The sequence below is a fragment of the Staurois parvus genome, unplaced genomic scaffold (genome assembly GCF_062004578.1).
Source record: "Staurois parvus isolate SC_StPar_1 unplaced genomic scaffold, SC_StPar_1.0 ptg000631l, whole genome shotgun sequence".
NCBI lineage: Eukaryota > Metazoa > Chordata > Amphibia > Anura > Ranidae > Staurois > Staurois parvus.
In genome coordinates, this window is record NW_028318427.1 from 234,871 (window position 1) to 254,813 (window position 19,943).

Consider the following 19,943-nt stretch of genomic DNA (forward strand, 5'->3'; position numbering starts at 1 on the left):
TCTCTGTCTCTTCTCCCCCTTGACCATGAACTGTCCCCTCTTTGCCTCTTTTCCCCCTTGTTCATGAATTGTCCCCTCTCTGTCTCTTCTCCCACTAGTTCATGGACTGTCCCCTCTTTGCCTCTTTTCCCCCTTGTCCATGGACTGTCCCCTCTTTGCCTCTTCTCCTCCTTGTCCATGAACTGTCCCCTTTTTGCTTCTTCTCCTCCTTGTCCATGAACTGTCCCCTCTCTGCCTCTTCTCCCACTTGTCCATGAACTGTCCCCTCTCTGCCTCTTCTCCCCCTTGTTCATGAACTGTCTCCTCTCTGCCTCTTCTCCCCCTTGTTCATGAACTGTCTCCTCTCTGCCTCTTCTCCCCCTTGTTCATGAACTGTCTCCTCTCTGCCTCTTCTCCCATTTGTCCATGAACTGTCCCCTCTCTGCCTCTTCTCCCTCTTGTCCATGAACTGTCCCCTTTCTGTCTATTCTCCCCCTTGTCCATGAACTGTCTCTTCTACACTTTGTCCATCACCTGTCTCCTCTCTGCGTCTTCTCCCCTTTGTCCACGAACTGTCCTCTCTCTGTCTCTTCTTCCACTTGTACATGAACTGTCCCCTCTCTGTCTCCTCTCCCCTTTGCTCATGAACTGTCCCCTCTCTGTCTTCTTCCCCCTTGTCCATGAACTGTCCCCTCTCTCTCCTCTCCTCCTTGTCCATCAACTGTCCCCTTTCTGTCTCCTCTCTCCTTTGTCCATGAACTGTCCCCTTTCTGCCTCTTCTCCCCCTTGTTCATGAACTGTCTCCTATCTGCCTCTTCTCCCATTTGTCCATGAACTGTCCCCTCTGTGCCTCTTCTCCCTCTTGTCCATGAACTGTCCCCTCTCTGTCTATTCTCCCCCTTGTACATGAACTGTCTCTTCTACCCTTTTTCCATCACCTGTCTCCTCTCTGCCTCTTCTCCCCTTTGTCCACGAACTGTCCTCTCTCTGTCTCTTCTTCCACTTGTACATGAACTGTCCCCTCTCTGTCTCCTCTCCCCTTTGCTCATGAACTGTCCCCTCTCTGTCTTCTTCCCCCTTGTCCATGAACTGTCCCCTCTCTCTCCTCTCTTCCTTGTCCATCAACTGTCCCCTTTCTGTCTCCTCTCTCCTTTGTCCATGACCTGTTCTCTCTCTGCCTCCCCTCCCCTTTGTTCATAAACTCTCCCCTCTATGTCTCCTCTGACCCATGTTCATGAGCTGTCCCCTCTCTGTCTCTTCTCCCCCTTGTCCATAAACTGTTCTTTTTCTGCCTCCTTTCTCCATCTTCTGGTCCATGGTCAGATCATATGCTGCGTTCTTTCCAAGTGGGAGATTAGTTATACCTCCTTCCCTTCACTCCTCAGCAACAATCAATTCTTGCTCTACCTCCTCTCCTACCTTGTCCATGATCAGTTACCTCTCTGCATCCCCCTCATACACAATCCCAGCTCTAACTCTCTTACTCTCTAGTCACAATCATCCAGTCAAATTCTCCTCCACTTCCCAACCACACTTAAACCCACTCTATCTGTTCTCCCAAAATGATATGATCACCTGTTTGTCCTCCCCAATCCATCTACATTCCCTCCCATGAAGAAGTCACATGGTTGTAGTGAAGTGCATAGAGGCAAGACCTTGGATGACATCACAACACTCATTAGAAGGCCGAAGTGCAGTGACCTTAGCATTGTATGGAGCGATAATGCACAAGATTGCCACATCTAAGAATACTAGCTGTACATATCTGGTGCAATCTGGCACCCATTTAATGTTAGTGTGTTTATACTCGGTATTTATGAAGAATAAATCTTATAAAGGATAAAGCACTATTTTCAGTGTTTCTGTTTACATGGTATGGAGGTAAAGGAGCAGATGGTTATAAAGCTGTGGAGATTTACATCAGCAGTACCCAGGACGTTATCGTGGTCCATCTAGGGACAAAAGCGCATTTTGACCGAACTGTATTATGAGTTGAAAAAAGGAAACATGAGAGTATATGCGGTGGTGGCTTTATGCATGCAGCTAAATTGAACTTGATTCTGAGCACGGAAAGTGGTATATATTTAAAGGCAAAGGACACTTGATTAACAATTGCGGAGGACTTTTGGTTTTTGTTGTATATTTTGCAGTTATTGATATATGGTTCTGATATAAGACAGTACTATTTGATGCTAGCGTTGCACTACTTCATACATTTTTTGTATTTATTTGCCAATAGGTATAGGAATGGTATTTAGTGTCCGGCTGGTGGTGGGCTTTAGTAATACTTTGGATACTATATTTACACAACTACAATATCTATGTAATTATACTATTTGTTATGGATGCACCAATACCAACACCCATATCCGTATCGGTGACGATACCAAGTATTTTGAAGATTACTCATAAAAATGCTCCTAATACCACAAACCAATACTTTGTGGTGTGATTAGCCTCAATACAAAATGCAAATTGCACAGCAAACAATAGCATGCGATTTGAATAGGAATGCGATTCCACTGCTTCTGTGTAAAACTAGACTTATCATAACCTGAGTTCACACAGGAGCCCTGTGGGAAACCTCACTGCACCGATCCCATACAGAGCAGAGAGTGAGGATGTATACCATGGAGGCAGATGCTCCAGATTCTCAGCTGTAGGAGAGGAGAGAAAGTCGCAGGGATTTGAAATCCCCGCAGCTTTCTCTCCTCTCCTTACAGAGATGATAGTTCGGGCTAGAGGGCCACATGGATGGTGCTAACCAATCAGAAGCCATCTAGCCCGTACTGTCATCCCTGCAAGGAGAGGAGAGAAATCTGTGGGGATTTCAAATCCACCGACCTGTGAAGCAGCTTTCTCTCCTCTCCTCTCCTTGCAGGGATGACACTTTCTATGTGAAGGTGCTGACCAATCAAAAGCCTTCTAGCCAAAACTGTAATTTGAAATCCTTGTGGCTTTCTCTCCTCTCCTACAGCTGAGAATCTGGAACATCTGCCTCCACCTGCCCCCAAGGTATACATCCCCACCACCAGGGGAGGACTGACAACTCATGGGGCCCCTGGGCAATAGGGGATCATGGGGCCCCTGTGTCAAAAAAAGCCTATGAAAAAGGTACCAGGGGCATCTCATGGGGCCCCCTACTGACCCCGGGCCCTCGGGCAGTGCCCAAGTTTCCAAATGGTCAGTCCGCCCCTGCCCACCACATGCCCTTCTATCCCACTCTCCGCTTCGGGAATCCTCCTTGCAACACTTCTGTGTAAACTCAGACTATGACAAGCCTGGGTTCACACAGGAGCAGTGGGGAAACCGCATGCGATTTGGACAGGAATGGCATTCCTGTTAAACTTGCATGCTATTCGTACAGTGCAATTTGCATCCATACATTTTGTATTGTCGCAAATCGCATTGCAAAGTATTGGTACTCAATATCTGCGAGTGCTTGACCAAAAGTATTGGTACTCAATATCTGCGAGTGCTTGACCAAAAGTATTGGTACTCAATATCTGCGAGTGCTTGACCAAAAGTATTGGTACTCGGTGCATCCTTACTATTTTTCATTATTCACTATTTTGTAGTTGGATGATAATTGGTGAAAGAGCCTATTGTAGCAACTTCATATTCATGTAAACGCGTCCAAACGCCTCTAAACGCTAGCCGTGTTTAGCACTTGGGCGTTTATTCATATCAGTGGAAAATACTCTAGCCAATCAAACAAATGCCCAAGTGCTAAACACATCTAAATGTGGGTAAACGCAGCTAAACGCGGTACCGCGTTTACACACTTTTTTTCATGTTTAGCATTTTTCTGCTACCAGGAAAGCTAAACGTCTAGGGAAGATCATGTGTACATGAGGCTTTAGATTGCAGGACAGTGTGTTCCCTGGTTCCACTAGAGCCCCCACTGGGCCCACTCTGATTTTAGCGTTCAAAGCATAAGCATCGGAGAGGCTGCACAGCAAAAATTTATAAAAAAAAAGAGACTGCAGACCTACTTCAGAAGCAATGTGAAAACCTGCTAAATCTTACAGTAATTCTTTTTTTAAAAGTTATTTTAAAGTTGAAATCCAAGTCCGGGCAAATGAAAAATTATGCCTAGCAGTGGGGCTGATTGAGTGGGTTATTTGCTTGTTTATGTCTGGGGGAACAACAAAAGGAGATTTACATACCCCACCCCCACCCCTCCCAGCTAGACTAGTCCCTACAGCCTGTGCACCCCCACATTCAACTAGTCTAGAGTCCTGATGTTATAAAAGACCAGAGTAGGGTCCAAAGCCCTGCATTGACACCAAGGGACAGTCCCTCTCCGGATCATGGGAGAGCGTCACCTGCTGGAGGTTATGGTAAATAAAACAGTTTCCCCTCTCCCCTAGACAAAATGAACTATTAACCCTTGCAGCTACTTTTTTATCTGCCCAGAGTTGGGCTTTCGACTGAACATCTGCAAAGGTTTTCATTTATCCAATTCATAGTACAGCCAACAATTGTTAGTCTTCAACATTACAAAACAAGTCATGTTGTATGTGACTATTACTAGCTACAATTTCATGGATTTTTTTTTTTGTACCTTAACACAGCTGCAAAGTTTCCTGCATTATCACTTCCCGGACTGACTTAACTCCTTGCCTGGAGTTGACCTTTAAAACCTTGAATTTGTTGGGCAAAATGCATTAACGTAAGACTGAAGGCCAAATGATCTTAAATAAATCCCCAAACTGTTTGAAACTATTTAAAACTGGCAGAGATTTTCAAACATGTTTTTATCTTCTACTCCCACAGAAAAGCGCTGAAACCGCTCCAGTTACAGAGAGTATTTCTACAGTCAGTGGATCTGGATAAACAGCAATTTTATGGGTCTGAAGGGAATACAGAGATTGTAAGTCACCTTTGCCAAAAATGGACTAAACCTCCCTCCTTTCCATCCCGAAAAAAAGAAGTACGATCATCATCAATGCATCTAATGGGCAAATATTTTAAAGACAAAAGCACCTGGTTCTGCTTGCTTTTGGCGTCATCCAAATCCAGCAAATCATTACCAGTCCCCACACTCTGATGGCTGATAATATCTCTGGCACGGTGTGAATACTAGGTGGCTACCCAATTAAAAATATCCATACAAACTTTATAAGACATCAAGGGGAATGAAGAATGCACTTCTGTTCTTGTATAAATAGGACCTTGGTATTTTGGTTCCACACCCGCTGGCTAAACGGAATTTGGAATTAAGTCTCTGGCTGGCTTTTTCAGTTCTTCAAAGAGACGGTCAGACGTACACGGCATATAGTAATAAATAGCTATTTACCTGGATCTGCTTTTTTGTTTTTGCAGAGACTGTTGACAGGAAAGAATACTATACTAACCCGGTCGGGATCAATGGCTTTCAACTGGGCTTTATGTTCAGACACAGGCATGGAGAAGTTTGGGCGCCGCTGCTCTTAGTATACAGTATAATGCAGAATGGGTTCATTTAGGGTTTAATTAATAAACAGCCATTTATTTACCCAAATCTGCTGTTTTGTTTTTGCAAGGAATGTTGATGAGAAATAGTATTATACAAACCCTGCCAGGATTAATAGCTTTGAATTGGGCTTTATGTTTGGAAAAATGCACAGTGAAAATATGGCGCCACTACTCTCAGAGCAAAAATACAGGATAAGGCAAGAATATCATGCAGAATGGGTTCATTTATGGTCTTATAAACAGCCATTTATAAAAAAATATATTTATCTGGCACATTGAGGTTGATTTACTAAAACCGGAGAGTACAAAATCTGGTGCAGCTGTGCGGGGGAGCCAATCAGCTTCTAGCTTCAGCTTGTTCAATTAAGCTTTGGAAAAAAAAAACTGGAAGCTAATTGGTTTCTATGTAGAGCTGCACCAGATTTTTCACTCTCCAGTTTTCATAACCAAACCCCATTGTGTTTGCAGGGACTGTTAGCTAGAAGTAACATTATAATAACCATGCCTAGATCAATAGCTTTCAACTGGGAATAATTGGACACAGGCAAAGGGTAGATATGAACAACAGAAATATTTCCTGTGCATAAGTGTGGAGGACAGAAGGCAGTGATCCTGATTGAGCACCAGTCAGTGTGTATCAGGATTGACCAATGGATAGACCAAGCCTTGTGCTCTCACACACGATCGGGGTAGTCCAGACAAAGCTGCAAAAAGACAAAGCAAGAGCGCACCGGCCTAGCGCAAAAGATTTATTATATTATAGATAAAAACATACTCACAAACAAGTGATGACAATTTGCGTATCTAATGACAGCTACCTAGTGCAATGATTGATAGGAACTAATAGACTCTGGAATATAGATGAGAGTCATCCCAGGGCCGACTGAAGTACGACTGAAGCGTTGCAAGGACAACCCTTTTCCTCAGAGCCCTCAAAACGCCGTCTGAGCCAGCAGATGCCCTGGGATGACTCTCATTTATACACCAGGCTCTATTGGTTCCTCCTACTGGTCTCCTCCTCCCATGCCCAACTGCAGGACTTCTCCAGGACTTCCCCCATCCTCTGGAACTCACTACCCTGATCCATCAGACTGTCACCTACCCTCCTCACCTTTAGGTGCACCCTGAAAACCCATCTCTTCAGGGAAGCCTACCCCACCCTCACCTAACAGCCGATCTCCTCCACTCCTCCCACCACTCCATCCCCCACAGCCACTTCCTCCTGTACCACTATCCCCTCCCTCCTAGATTGTAAGCTCGAAAGAGCAGGGCCTTCGAACCCCTCGTATATTGTTTTGTTACGGTATTGTCTCATGTACTGTCCCCCACTATATTGTACAGAGCTGAGCAAACTTTCTGGCGCTATATAAACACTGTATAATAATAATAATAATAATAATTGGTTCCTATTGATCACTGCATTACGTGGCTGTCATTAGATATGTGAATTGTCATCACTTGTTTGTGAGGATGTTTTCATCTGTAATATAATAAATCTTTTTGGGATAATGCGCTCTCGGAGCAGAAATAAAGGACAAGGTAAACATATTATGCAGAATGGTTTCTTTTTCTAAATGGTTTCTAAAAAAATATTGAGCTGCCGGCTGCCTCTGCTTTATTGTGCTTCCGGAAACTGTTGATGGTAATTAATACTATACTAACCCTGTCTGGACCTATCACTTAAATTGGGCTTTATGCTTAGATACAGGCATGGTTAAGGATTGACGCCATTGTTCTCGGAGCTGAAATACAGGGCAAGGTGAGTATATGTCCTGGCCCGATCGGTCCGGCCAGGAGACTGCCGGACCAATCAGGAGGCACAGGGTGACTCTCACATGCACAGTGGGCACCCGGCTGTGAAGCCGCAAGCTGTCACAGCCTGGTGCCCACAGCTGAGATACCAGCGCCGCAGAGAGAAGAAGAGAAGGGACGGTGCAGGTGAGCACATCGCTGGACCCCGGGACAGGTAAGTGTGTGTTTACTAAAAGTCAGCAGCTACAGTTTTTGGAGCTGGAACTCTTCTTTAAACTTCAGCTTTCAACAGTGTAGGACACTGCAGGCTGCACACTGTGAAATGCATTGTATAGAATTGATTGGTAGAATGCGAAGTGTGCATTGTGGAGAAAAATAAGCTGTGTTCAGCAGAAAGCATTATCCGCTCCCCCTATGTAAGGGCCTCTGTGTTACGGTTTAGGCTAGGGTTAGGTAAGTGTTAGGGTGAGGGATTATGCAGAGCTACAATAAGGTTTTATTTTTTTTAACTGCTATTAGCCAGGAGGCAGACATGGTCTATTGCAAGGGTGGACTGACAACTCATGGGGCCCCTGTGTCCTTGCCCACACTCAAAAAAGCCTATGAAAAAAGGTACCAGGGGCATCTCATGGGGCCCCCTACTAGCCCCGGGCCCTCGGGCAGTGCCTGAGTTTCCAAATGGTCAGTCCGCCCCTGGTCTATTGTACCTGTCAAGTGTTTAGGTTTATATAAGAAAATAATCACTTTTGCTTAAAGTAGGAGCAGGGGCGGACTGACAACTCATGGGGCCCCCGGGCAATAGGGGATCATGGGGCCCCTGTGTCCTTGCCCACACTCAAAAAAGCCTATGAAAAAAGGTACCAGAGGCATCTCATGGGGTCCCCTACTGACCCCGGGCTCTCGGGCAGTGCCCGGGTTTCCAAATGGTCAGTCCGCCCCTGAGTAGGAGATGGCAGAAAATGATGATTTTTTTTGTTTATATACCTGATAACCCTAAAGTTAACCTGTGCTTTGTCCATGTACAGCAAAGCAACAATTTTATTTTAATACCGGCCCTGGCGGCAGCCTACCCTTATCTACCCTTCACTGCCCTGCTGCTTTAGGCTGATTCAAATGGCAGAATAGTGACATCCTCCGGGCAAGGGTGTCTTTGCGTTCAGATCCGTGCACCCTCTTCTGCCCACATGACGAATATTGACATACAATCCTGTCTGTTCCAGTACTTCCTATGCATCCACCTCTATGGGCTGCCTGCATGCAGCTCCGAGGTGGATGCACACGCATCTACCAGTGGTTCTGCTTGGAGGACAGCTTTAATCTACTGTCTAAATTAGGGATGCTCAACTTGTGGCCCTCCACCTCAAACTGAATGCAGGAGTTATGATGCACTTTCAGAAGTGCACTATGCCCACAAGATATAATAGAAGTCAATGGCAAAGCACAGCTAACCTGTAGGAGAGCCACAGGTACACTGTGCTGCTCCCTGGGTGTGGGCATACCGCAGCACATCAGAGTGAAAGCAGCCTTATAGAGGACTCAGGACAGTAGGAGCTTTAGGGGGCAGTAAAACCCCATAGTTCAAACTTTTTTTAACCACACCCTCCCCAACCACTGGTGCAGCGGGGGCCCATGTGGCCTCCCTCTCACAATCTGTCTTACACTTGGAGCAGAACGGGTGGCGGGGGTGGCATATACAGGAACCGATCCTCTCCATTTTCCTCCTGTAGCTGCTGAAAGCTAGCTTCTCCTCCTCTACCTACTGCTGGCATTCAGGAGGAAAATGTTCATTATGCTATTCAAAATAAAAAGTTTGAAATTCTGAACCATTCCATTTCATTGTGGCCCACGACCGGTTTACAAATCCCGAAGTGGCCCTCGCTCTTCAAAAGGTTGAGCACTCCTGGTCTGAATAAACCCTTATTTGCAGTCAGGTGTCCCTTCAGGCACATGATGCTGTCACATGGGGATGATGAACAGTCCTCACACCTGTGTAAGCACCAAATAGGTTTGATATTAAACTTTCACATGACGTCTCCCACTTGACAATGGAGAAGCGGGAGAGCTTTTAAGTGAGTTACAATTTAGCCTAAGTTAGGTGCTGCCCCGGTAAGAAGGGTTTCTGGGTCTTTTATTTGGCAGGCTTTTTGAGTCCTCTAGACATAAAAAGTACAGTGGTCCAGATCCGGGTGCCGCCTGCGTGCTTTGGGATTTTCTCTGCTGGTCTAATCGCTGTCCGTCATCACTAAGGATTGTCTGCTCATTTAAGTCCTAATAAACTTTAGGCTATTCCTCCTCCTCTTGGCTTTGGTGCGTTTTGTTTTTAGTTCCATGAGGAACCTGCCAACATGTAGGAAGGACTACTGGAATCTGTAGTCCACCTGAAGACACCAGACACTGGACCCTGCCTAGCAATGGACCTTGCCATAGATGGACTCTACCTTTGCCGGTATGCTGGGGCAGCACACAAGCCTGAGTTAGGGATTAGGGACTTGAGAAAAGAACTGCTTCATTCGTGCTTAGACTCTGTAATGTTTTGGCATTTTCTAAATGAAAGCCTTCAAACTTTGCCTGGTCTGAAGTTTCTAAAGGAGTGTATTGCAAGTAACCGGCACAACCCATAGTCTCCAGATTTGGCTCACCAAGCACATTGGGGTATAAAGACAGCAAGTGGCTACAAAGCGCAAGAAGCCAACAGACAGTACAACAGCCTGCTGTTAAGTGTGTACCTGTCATAGGTGGGACAGCCTCTAGCAATGAGGGAGATGTTGTCGGCACTCCTTCCACAGCAGTCTGTCTTCTATAGCAACTGGAGAATATCAGCACTGCCGAGGTCCCCATCCTGTGCAGACGTATGGAAGGTCAAGGGTTAAGTTAGGTGCATGGATGGAGCCTGCGCTGGGTACACCCCGGTGTTCCATTCTGCTACTGAGAGTCAGGTTGTGGGGATACACTGGACAGGTGGAGTGGGCATAGGCTCTGTCCCTCCTAAATGCAGCAGTTACAGTAAAGGTGTACTTAGATTCGGGACCTGAGAGTGTTAACTGAAGGACTGTTTATGGTTACACGTTGCACTGCCATCTCTAATGTTAGAGGCCTGCCTTAAGGTTGAGTATTCCCTGAAAGCGGCCTCAGCCTTGTTCCAGGGCATTAATGGAGACAGCACAAGTAAAGGTACCCCATGCTTGAGCACTGGTCCTGTTCTAGGTTCCTAGTATAGCCCAGAAGAACCCACACCAGGTGTAGTCCTCTTATGTGACCCAGACTTGGTGTCCAATGAGGTAGAGGGAAAACATGAAGAAATGGTCGACCCACTACCCCCTTACATGCTGAGGAAAGGCAACTGCACTGGGCAGGCATTAAAGTGATGTTGCTACTCTCACCCTGCATGGTGCATGAGCATAGCACAAATTTGCTTTAAAGGGATATCCCAGTTTTGGGTCAGTTTTATCTTTTTCTATTTATGTTTGAAGCTTATACATTTTAAACTGATGATAAACTACGTTATTGAAATTGGGAAGAAGATATGACTTGCTGCTTGATGCTGTCTGCTATGTACCTTCATTGGAAGGTACAGATGCTCTCCGTTGCCCAGAGGCCCTCTGTGTACACTAGTGATTGGATGAGCTATCCACATTGATTTTAATACTTAGCTTACACTGATGAAAACTAAGCTGGAAACAACTGGATTGAAGCTGGATAAACTATAATATCAGTGTGTGTCTGTGCTATAAACCAGGCGTTCTGGATACATTGTGGGCCAGAGAGGCATAATGGAATGATTTTACGTCTTTGCCTACTATCATGAGAACTACACCCTGCGGGCTGGAGAGATGTGTAAATACCTTCAATGCTTCTACATACACTATTCAAAGGACTATAACCAGATTGTTTTGGGAGGGGATGAATGCAAGGGAGGGTGACAGATAACTGGTGGAATGAAAATATTCCATTTTAAAAAATGTTCCATTAGGAAAGGCCTTTGGAAAATAAACACCACCCTAAACATTACAACAGCCCTGTCTATAATTCAGTAATATGCATGCTGTAATGTCTAATGATAATGTATGTTAATACACTGGTATGGGTCACGTAATGCTGTGTAAAGTGTTAGCTGTATTACTGTTATATATGACTGAAAATTCTCAGATGGAACCAGGGGCGGACTGACCATTTGGAAACTAGGGCACTGCCCGAGGGCCCGGGGTCAGTGGGGGTCCCATGAGATGCCCCTGGTACCTTTTTCATAGGCTTTTTTGAGTGTGGGTAAGGACACAGGGGCCCCATGATCCCCTATTGCCCGGGAGCCCCATGAGTTGTCAGTCCGCCCCTGGACGGAACAGCGATGACCAACCAGCTACTCAGAAGCCCCAAGTGGCCCTCCAAGCATGTCTGTCACGAGCAGGGGTCAGGCTCAGAGACCAGTAGCTATAACATTAGAGGTCACCCAAACAGATGACGCGGGTGCATCCAAGGCGTGGAGTCTAAACACTTCTAAGTGCTAACTGTTCTTCACCAGAGCTTCTGATGGTGGATGGTTTTGCTGCATGCTAATGCCAGGTTGCAGTCCTCAGGTTCGCTACTCCAAGTGGTGAGCAAGCTGGAGTCCGTTAGCAGATATAGCAGGTAAGGATCAAGCAGAATCATAGTCAGTAAACAAGCCAAAGGTCAGTAAGAAGTGGTTTCAGATTGGGATCAAGCGGAAGCTTAGTCAAGAAACAAACCAAAAGTAGGTAACATGTGGTAGTGAAGATATGGACAGCAGCAGGGGCAAAAAGAAGCAATATATTGGCTGAAGAGCGCACAGTATTCTAACAAATCAGGAAGCTCATGAGAGGGTCTAAGGGTTCAAGGTTCACCAGAAACAAGGCACAAAGCAAGGTTGACCAAGAAATCAGGCTGAGAGCTGTCCAGCTTCTCAGGTGGTACAGTGAGAAGAGACACAGCCAGACACTGAAGAAGTTCCAAGTTCAGATCTGTTCCTGACAATGTCCCTGGGTAAAGATATACTTTTCCAAAGTATTTAAAGCTTATCTAAAACCAATAACAAAAATACAATATTTTGCAGTTTGTTTTTGTTTATTTATACTTGGTCATCTTGCCAGTAGCACTCTTCCTGCCCTAGGGTGACAACACCCCTTTACTGAACTGTATCTATGGTATATCAGCATTGTCACCCTAGGTGCTCTCCTGATTTAGACTATAAATGTCTCCCCTTCTCTTTAATTCCATAATATATAGAGGGATATTCCGTTGTCCAGGAGGAGGGATGTTAACTTTGTTTAAGAAGAAAATGACACTAGATTTCTGGCAGGATCAATACATTTTTTTGTGCTCAAAGAAAAGGTACTTAGTCTGAAAAAAAAAAGAAAATGAATGAGGCCACCACATCTAAGGACTGTTAAGTTACCAATTACCGGAAGAAAAAAAAGAAAAGGTACATATAGTTATTGGTATAAACCATTTCTTCTCTCCTTTCCTTCTCTGGAACTTCCATCTAGATACCATAAGTCACTTACCAGCTTTTCATATCCAGATTTCTCACAAGTACTGTATATCATCTGAGCCAGAAGGTTCTACTTAGTCACTGATCCAGCAATACTTTTATCTCCACTATGGCAAGGCATACACTGCCCTCTCTTGTATAGTTTAAAGCATAAGTAGTAGTAAAAAATAGTTGCTAGCTCAGCAAGTAAATGAATAAACCTCCCAGAAATGCTATAACTAGGCTGACGCTAGAGGGAGCTCTAATGGTTTGTAGTGCGGTTTCAGGAGCCAGACAACAACAAGCTCACATTAAACTCGGAATGAGCAAGTGAGCATGTTTTTTTTGTTCTCCTCTTGATACAAATAAGTTCCACTTGATTTATGCTATTTTTGTTCAGTTTTGTGTTTGTTCTGACATTCACTTTCTCTGTTTAGTATCCTATATTCTATATGTTAGTAATGGTAACTCTCTAACACAAATTGATGCGCTTCTCCATGTGGCCTGCACTGGCACTATAAAGAAAGTAATTATCTGTATAGTGTGATTCATTTGTCATACTAAACTCGGAATGAGTAAGTGAGCATATGTGTTTTCTGTTCTCCTCTTGATACAGATACTGCAGGCTGCTTCTCTGGTCATAGCTCACACTCAGATCACCGATAATCCTGTAGCACTAGCAGGTAGAGGGTTTTTTTAGGAGAAGAGATTTTATAGGTCTCCTGCTAAAAGAAAAAAGACTTTTATCTGTCTGCTAGCAATTTTTTTAAAATTGTACAGTAAACTAACTCGGGAGCATGTTCAATGCAGCGTACAGTCCTAGCCCATACCATCATGTGCACCTATGGCATACACAGTCTTTTGGCTATGATCACAATCTCCCTGTAGATTTTTTTATTTACATTACATGAAGGGTTGAGATCCTTAAACCCTTCAAGAGGCCATTGGGTGATGTTGGGATTGAATATGAAGCCCTGTTAATTTATCAAGTTGCCGATCAGTGATATCAAATCTCACTTACCAGCACCACTCTGCACATTGCCACAGCAGGGTGGTGAACATTGTCCCTTTATGTCCCTCACCAACTTTTCCAAAATGAGCAGGCGTTTCAGCAAGTGCTGGATCCCTTCTGCCTCTGGACACTGCGGTTGGGTGGTGGTTCGAGGTGCCGAGAGCGATCCCCCAAACAAGATGATTATGAGAGACAATGAAAGGAGGGACATCATTAGTAGATCTGGAGAAAATCTGAATCACCTGTGAAGAGATAGAGGAGGTATATACATTAAGAGGAAACATATGGAACAAAAGACAGAATATGAAGGATGAGATGAAGAGAAAAGAAAAGGTGCAAAAGGAATGCAAGCATAGAGACCAAGATATGGAAGGGGAGACATGTGGGGCACATGAAAGAAAAGAGCAGATGAGGCATAAAAGGAAAGAGCAGAGATGGAAAGGCTGATGATGGAGAGGAAGAGAAGATGGAAAGAAGAACCTAGAGGAGACAATGAGAAAAGAAGAGATGGAATGGAAAATATAAAAGTGGAAAAGAGAACAGGAGAGATTGTGTGGGCAGGAGAAAAGAGGTGGAGTGTGAAGGACGGGAGGGATGAAGTGATTGGAGAGGTGGAGTGGAAGTAGAGGATAAATGGAGTGGGCAGAAAAGAGAGGTGGTGTGGAAGAAGAGAGGTGGAGTGGAAAGGAGAGAAGTAATAGGAGGAAAATGATGAGGTGGGGTGGAAAGTAGATCAGAGATAGAATAGGAAAGATGCATTGGGCAAAGAGGAGAGATAGACAGGAAAGGAGAGGAGGGGTGAACTGGGAAACAGAGATGAAGCAGGAAGGAGAGAGGAGGTGAAGTTGGGAGGAGAGATGGAGTTGGAAGGAAAGGGGAGGTAAAGTAGGCATGAGAAGAGAGGAGAGATGGAGTGGGAAGTAAAGGAAGATGAAGTGGAAAAGAGAAGAGAGTTGGTGTGGGAAGGAGATGGGCGAGTGAGTTGGAGGGAGAGGAGAAGCAGAATAGGAAGGAAAGAAAAGGAAAGGGGAAAGGAAAAGGAAAGAGAAAGGGAAGGGGAAAGGAAAAGGAAAGAGAAATGGAGTGGGAAGGATAGAAGAGGTAGAATGGGAACTAGAGGAAAAATGAAGTAAGAAGTAAAAAGAAGAGATGGAATGAGAAGGAGAGGGAAAGAGATGAGATATGGAGTAGGAAGGATAGAAGGTATGGAGTGGGAAAGAAAGGAGAGATGGAGTGGGAAGGAGAGGTGAGGTAGAGTTGAAAGATAAATATGGAAGAGAAGGAAGAAGAGGAAGAAGCAGAAGAATAGAGGAGGGGAGAGGGATACAACTGAAAACAAAGGAAGAAAAGAGGATAGAATTAAAATAAATACATTTATGGCTGTTTCATAGTGCAGAACTAATAGGGTCATAAAAGCAGAGTGTGAGAAATAGTGACAGAGGGAATAAGAGAATTCGGAGAGTTGGAAGGGAATAAGAAATGAGGCAATCACATTGGAGAGAGAAGAACAGAGAACAGCATACATGGATAAGTAAAGACAGGTGAGAGAGCCATGGACGTAAGAGGCAAGGGGGAGGGAGACGAAGATGATTATGGACAATTAGAGCATTTGCATTGTATGAAATCCATATGGTTTATTATAGCCTGCACAATATCAGTGCAAAGCCTGCAAACAATCCACGTCTGCCCCTAGAGACATCACCGACAAGGTCTCTCAATCAAGCCTTGCTGGAGGATCATGTACAGGTCCCCCTCCCCCCCCCCCCCACACTGGAGATCTCGCACAGAATCACATCATTAGACAGCAATTAAAACTGAGTTTATGTAAATATGGAGTACATCCAGCCAAAATCTAAACATCCTTCTTTATACACAGCAGGTTCCTCATTATAATAGTATTAAACTTCATACCTCTCATGGCAGAATGCTGTGATCTCCAGATGGAGTTAGTGGAATGTCATTATAGCTGGATATGTAATCATTGTGCACCATTGTAACATAAAAGGGTGAATTACAGGGTTTCATGTTCCGGCATTTCCATCAGGTTCATTCCAAATTCTATTTGATTATCATTCGATATCTATGCAGGAATGACGTGGGACTGGAAAGTCACAGTGAATCGATTAGAGCCCGATGAATCACCCAAGAAATTGCTGGTAACACTTAAGCTTATTAATATTGTAATGAAAGGGGTTCGCCACATTAAAGATGGTCCCTGCTTTGGATGTAGATTGGCAATATTGTGTCCATGTGCTGTTTATTTAGATTGTAGATCAGACAAAAATGTGTAGAAAAAAAGGTATAAACACTGAGTGATTTCTGGAGGAAAGAGAGGAGAAACTAATGAATGGTGAATATGAAAATATACAGATGCAAGTGAGTGACAGATTATAGATAGACATTACACATGCTGTCTTTCAGGTGTTTGGCTTTCACTTGGGTAATCTGTCTACTGGAAAAATGATAAGACAAAACTCAGACAATGCTCCAGCAGTCTGAAAAAGTGGAATTAATGTATCTTCATAGATTTCTTGAGGGAGATTGTTGATAAATATTTCTGTTGAGGGGCTTTTCTAACCCAGTCTACAGGAGGGCCACCTTATTTCCTCTGATCATTAACCTGTACAAGATTAATATTACACCAGTCCATCCACTCCAGAAGGAGAGCTTTATTGTCGTTATTCGGAGAATAAATCCAAGGCTTGCTCTCAGCGTTCATCATGTTGTTGCCCATCATTAGAAAATGAGCTGCTCTCTCCATGAGATCAGAGGCTTAACTGAGCTCTTTTCCATGTAGACAAAATCCCCGGTCTCCTCCATAGGTCATAATCAGTTGGTAGAAAGCTAACCCCTAGTCCCCATAGTCACATTTCTTCCCCCTCAAAAGTAGATTAACCAGCTGGGGGGTCTTTACAGTTCTGGGGCTTGATCTGCTGGTGGAGAGAGGGGCCAACTCCCCTGACTTCCTGGAGCTGTGAAGACACATGAGGTGCTAGGCAGAGGCCAATGGCACTTTGCCCTGTTTGTCAGTGCTTCAGCGAGGATCCCACATCCTCTGCTCTAGGTGACTGTTGGGGAGGGACGGCAGCTTCCTCCGCTCCCAGACTGTGGATCTGCCACTGGAGAGGGATGATGATCACCTCCCCTCCCAGATTGTGGATCTGCTGCTGGGGAGTGAAGATGGCTTCCTCCCCTCCCTGGACCTTGAACTGCCGCTGGGTAGATAAGCCGGCTGTTCCATCTCCCATATCCTGATCCAACTGCTTTGATGACATTTCTCTGGTACTGTCTCCTAGATGCATGGATCTCTGCTGGGGAGGGAAGACAGTTTCCTCTGCTCCCGGGCCATTGTACTGCCGCTGGGGAGTTGGATTGACTGCCCAATTTCCCGAAGCCCCCTCCAGCCACTGGGGACGAATGCAAGCTGCATACTCTTCCTGATCCTTACACTGCTGCTGGGGAGAAGAAACAATGACTACTTCTCCCTGAGGTTCCTGTTCCTGTATGTGTTGGGCAGAAGTGGTAGACCCTCTGCTTTGATGCCAGAACTTTTGCTTGGTGTAAGAGCTCTGCTGCGACGGCCTGCTGTTGGGGTGAGGGGTTGTCTTCTTTGGCTCCCTGGAGATCTGGAGGTATTGCCAGTGCTGGACAGACACCAGTGGTGCTCTGCGCTGATGACAGCTCCTCCACTGGGAAGTAAAATGAAAATTCAGTGGCCTTGCACAAACCTTCCTGTGCCACTGGTTGTTGTAGGCAGAGATTAGCAGTGCCAGCTCTTCTGCTGGAGGCTCACTGAGTTGTCCCTCTTCAGCAAAAAAGTCTATTAAGCCCCCAATCTTTGGAGCTGGTGACTGAAGATAGAGTCTCACTATCTCCTGTCCCTGGAACCTAAGAGATATTACCGGTGCTGAGCAGAGGCTAGCAGAGCTCTGCCCTGTTGCCAGCACAACAGTTGGAAGCTCAGTAAATATTACATCACCCAATGAAAAGTCAATTAAACCCATGATTTCTGGGATCTGTGGCTGGGGAAAGAAGTCGCTGGCACTCTCCCCTTGTAGCAACCTTTTTCTGCTGTTCTATGGTATGAAACAATCTAACATAGACTTGCTCCAACTCCCACTCCAAGCTGGCCAAATGAGTCAGATCAAGCGCCAGTTTCGTTGCAGCAGATACTCTCAATTCTCCCGGATGTCCCAGTAGCAAAACTCCTCAGTACTCCCAAATTCTTTAATGTCCTCAAAGGTTTCCCACAGTAGACCAATAGGGCCACCATAATCCTCACCCTCTGGAGGGTCATCATCTGCCAACCATGTGTACTCCTGTACTGCATACCATTGTAAGGTCTGGTACGCTTCATCCATACCTCCTTCTGCACCAACTTTTCTAATTCTGACACCCATTCATCCTGGGAGTCTCTCTCCCAGAAACTGCATCTGCAATGCAAGCTGATCACAAAATCACTGATCTGTTGTTGGAAGTATTTCTCCCTGGAGAACTTGAACCTCCTCAAGGGCCTCGTTCCTCAGTTCTTTTTGAATCATATCTTTCTAGTATAGCTCACCCTCTGCTGAGACATGGGCCATTGTACTGGGCCAGAGCTACCTGCAGTCTCCACTGAATTGCAGCTGCCATTTACTGTTCCTCTTTAACAATAATCCCAGTGGTAGTTTAGATTGCTCCGAAGGAAGGAAGCAAATCCCACTGCTGCCACCAAATGTGACGGACCGTCTGGCACACCACTCGGATGGCTCCATCAGAGAGCTGCTTCCTCTCCACTGCAATGCAGGAACAAGGTATTATATTTCAAAAGCCCCTGTCCCAGCCTTCATCTCATTTTCTCTCTTGTTCAGATAACATCATCTATGGTCACCATATACTTTCTGAACTGAGATGCCAGCTGAGAGTTGACGCAGTTATGTAACTCCTCATGCCTATGAAGTTAATGGCTGTATTCACAAATGTCTGTCACAGATCAGCCCCTGCAACCATACTGTTGCTGTCTATTGTGTGTTAGAGATTCTGCATATAGCTCTACAGAACATCCAGTGCACAGTCCAGATGTGTTTTTCTGCTGCTTCTCTGCAAGCAGGAAGTTTATTATAGAGAAAAAACATAGAGTTTAACAGTATCATAGATGCAGCTATAAACATTGCCATCTACTAGTTGAAGAATATAGCTCTGCTGAATACCGAAAGTGATGTACATTAGTTGTTATACAAAAATACCTGAACACTATATTCCAACACCTCCACTCAACAACTACTCTTTATGTTAGTCCCATTTCAGCTCTTAGTTCTATAAATCTATTTCTTGTAAGCGGTCTTGTCAAATGCTCCCATCCACTTTTGTTTCTCATGGTCTGGAAGTCTTTGCATCTCATCTCCTGAATCTGGCTCTGGTTTGAATGCTACACGAGCAACATAGGGCAGATGTTTGGCTTAGATGCCTTTATGGCTTCTGGTGGATTTCCTGATTGATTCCTGGTTTCTTCTTTTAAAGTATTTGGGTTGTCTGTGTTAATTTCTATTTCTGTGTCACTTTGTTCCTTATCTTCATGTGACACTGATTTGGAATTTCTCTCAGTTTGAAGCACTTGTGTTAGTTAGAAATTTGAATCAGTAATTTTAGCCTTTGCAAATAAGAAATCCCCTTTTGTGATGACACAACTGTCATCTTGGAAGGTACACTACATTGCTTTGTTTTGTGAGCTTCTTCACTGACAAAAGATTAGTTTCAAGAGCAAGGACATACAGGACATTATCAGGTATCTTACTGGTGACACTATGAGAAATAGGACAGTAAAGAAAAACGTCTCCTTATTTAAGAAATAAATAAGAAGAACGTTCCATTATTTCATCATTTGTCATGTGACTTGTAGCCCCTGAATCAACACACCATGCCTGAAAAGATGAGGTGCAACTTTTGGATTGAAAACATATTCATTATATAAGTAAAAATCAGTTTCTTCCATCAAACCTTTGGCCTTTTGTCGTTTAGTTTGTTTTTGCATTCTAGTTTCCAGATTCTGCAATCTGTTTTTAAATGGACTTATTTCTTGTTGCATGTTACTGGTTTTATTCCTACTTTTTGTATGTAAAGCAGACTCTGCAACAGAGTCATTGTCACTATTAACGCTTTCTGTTTTACGCTTATATTCCTCCACAAGCTTGCCCTTAACATATTCCAATGTCAGTTCATCATCTGAAATGTGCATCAAATGCTGTGACAAGTGTTTTATTTCTGGTAAACCACTTAGTA

The 19,943-nt window shown here is 44.5% G+C and overlaps 1 protein-coding gene across 2 annotated transcripts in view; it reads right to left on the reverse strand.

Annotated features, from left to right (window-relative positions):
- TNXB (tenascin XB) overlaps positions 1-19,943 on the reverse strand; it is a 205,408-nt gene that overhangs the window by 157,100 nt on the left and 28,365 nt on the right. For both annotated transcript variants that reach the window (XM_089693391.1, XM_089693392.1), the window contains exon 2: positions 13,695-13,927. In XM_089693391.1, coding sequence (XP_089549517.1) covers positions 13,695-13,899 — 205 coding nt within the window. In that variant the 5' untranslated portion in view covers positions 13,900-13,927. The remainder of the gene's footprint in view (positions 1-13,694; positions 13,928-19,943) is intronic.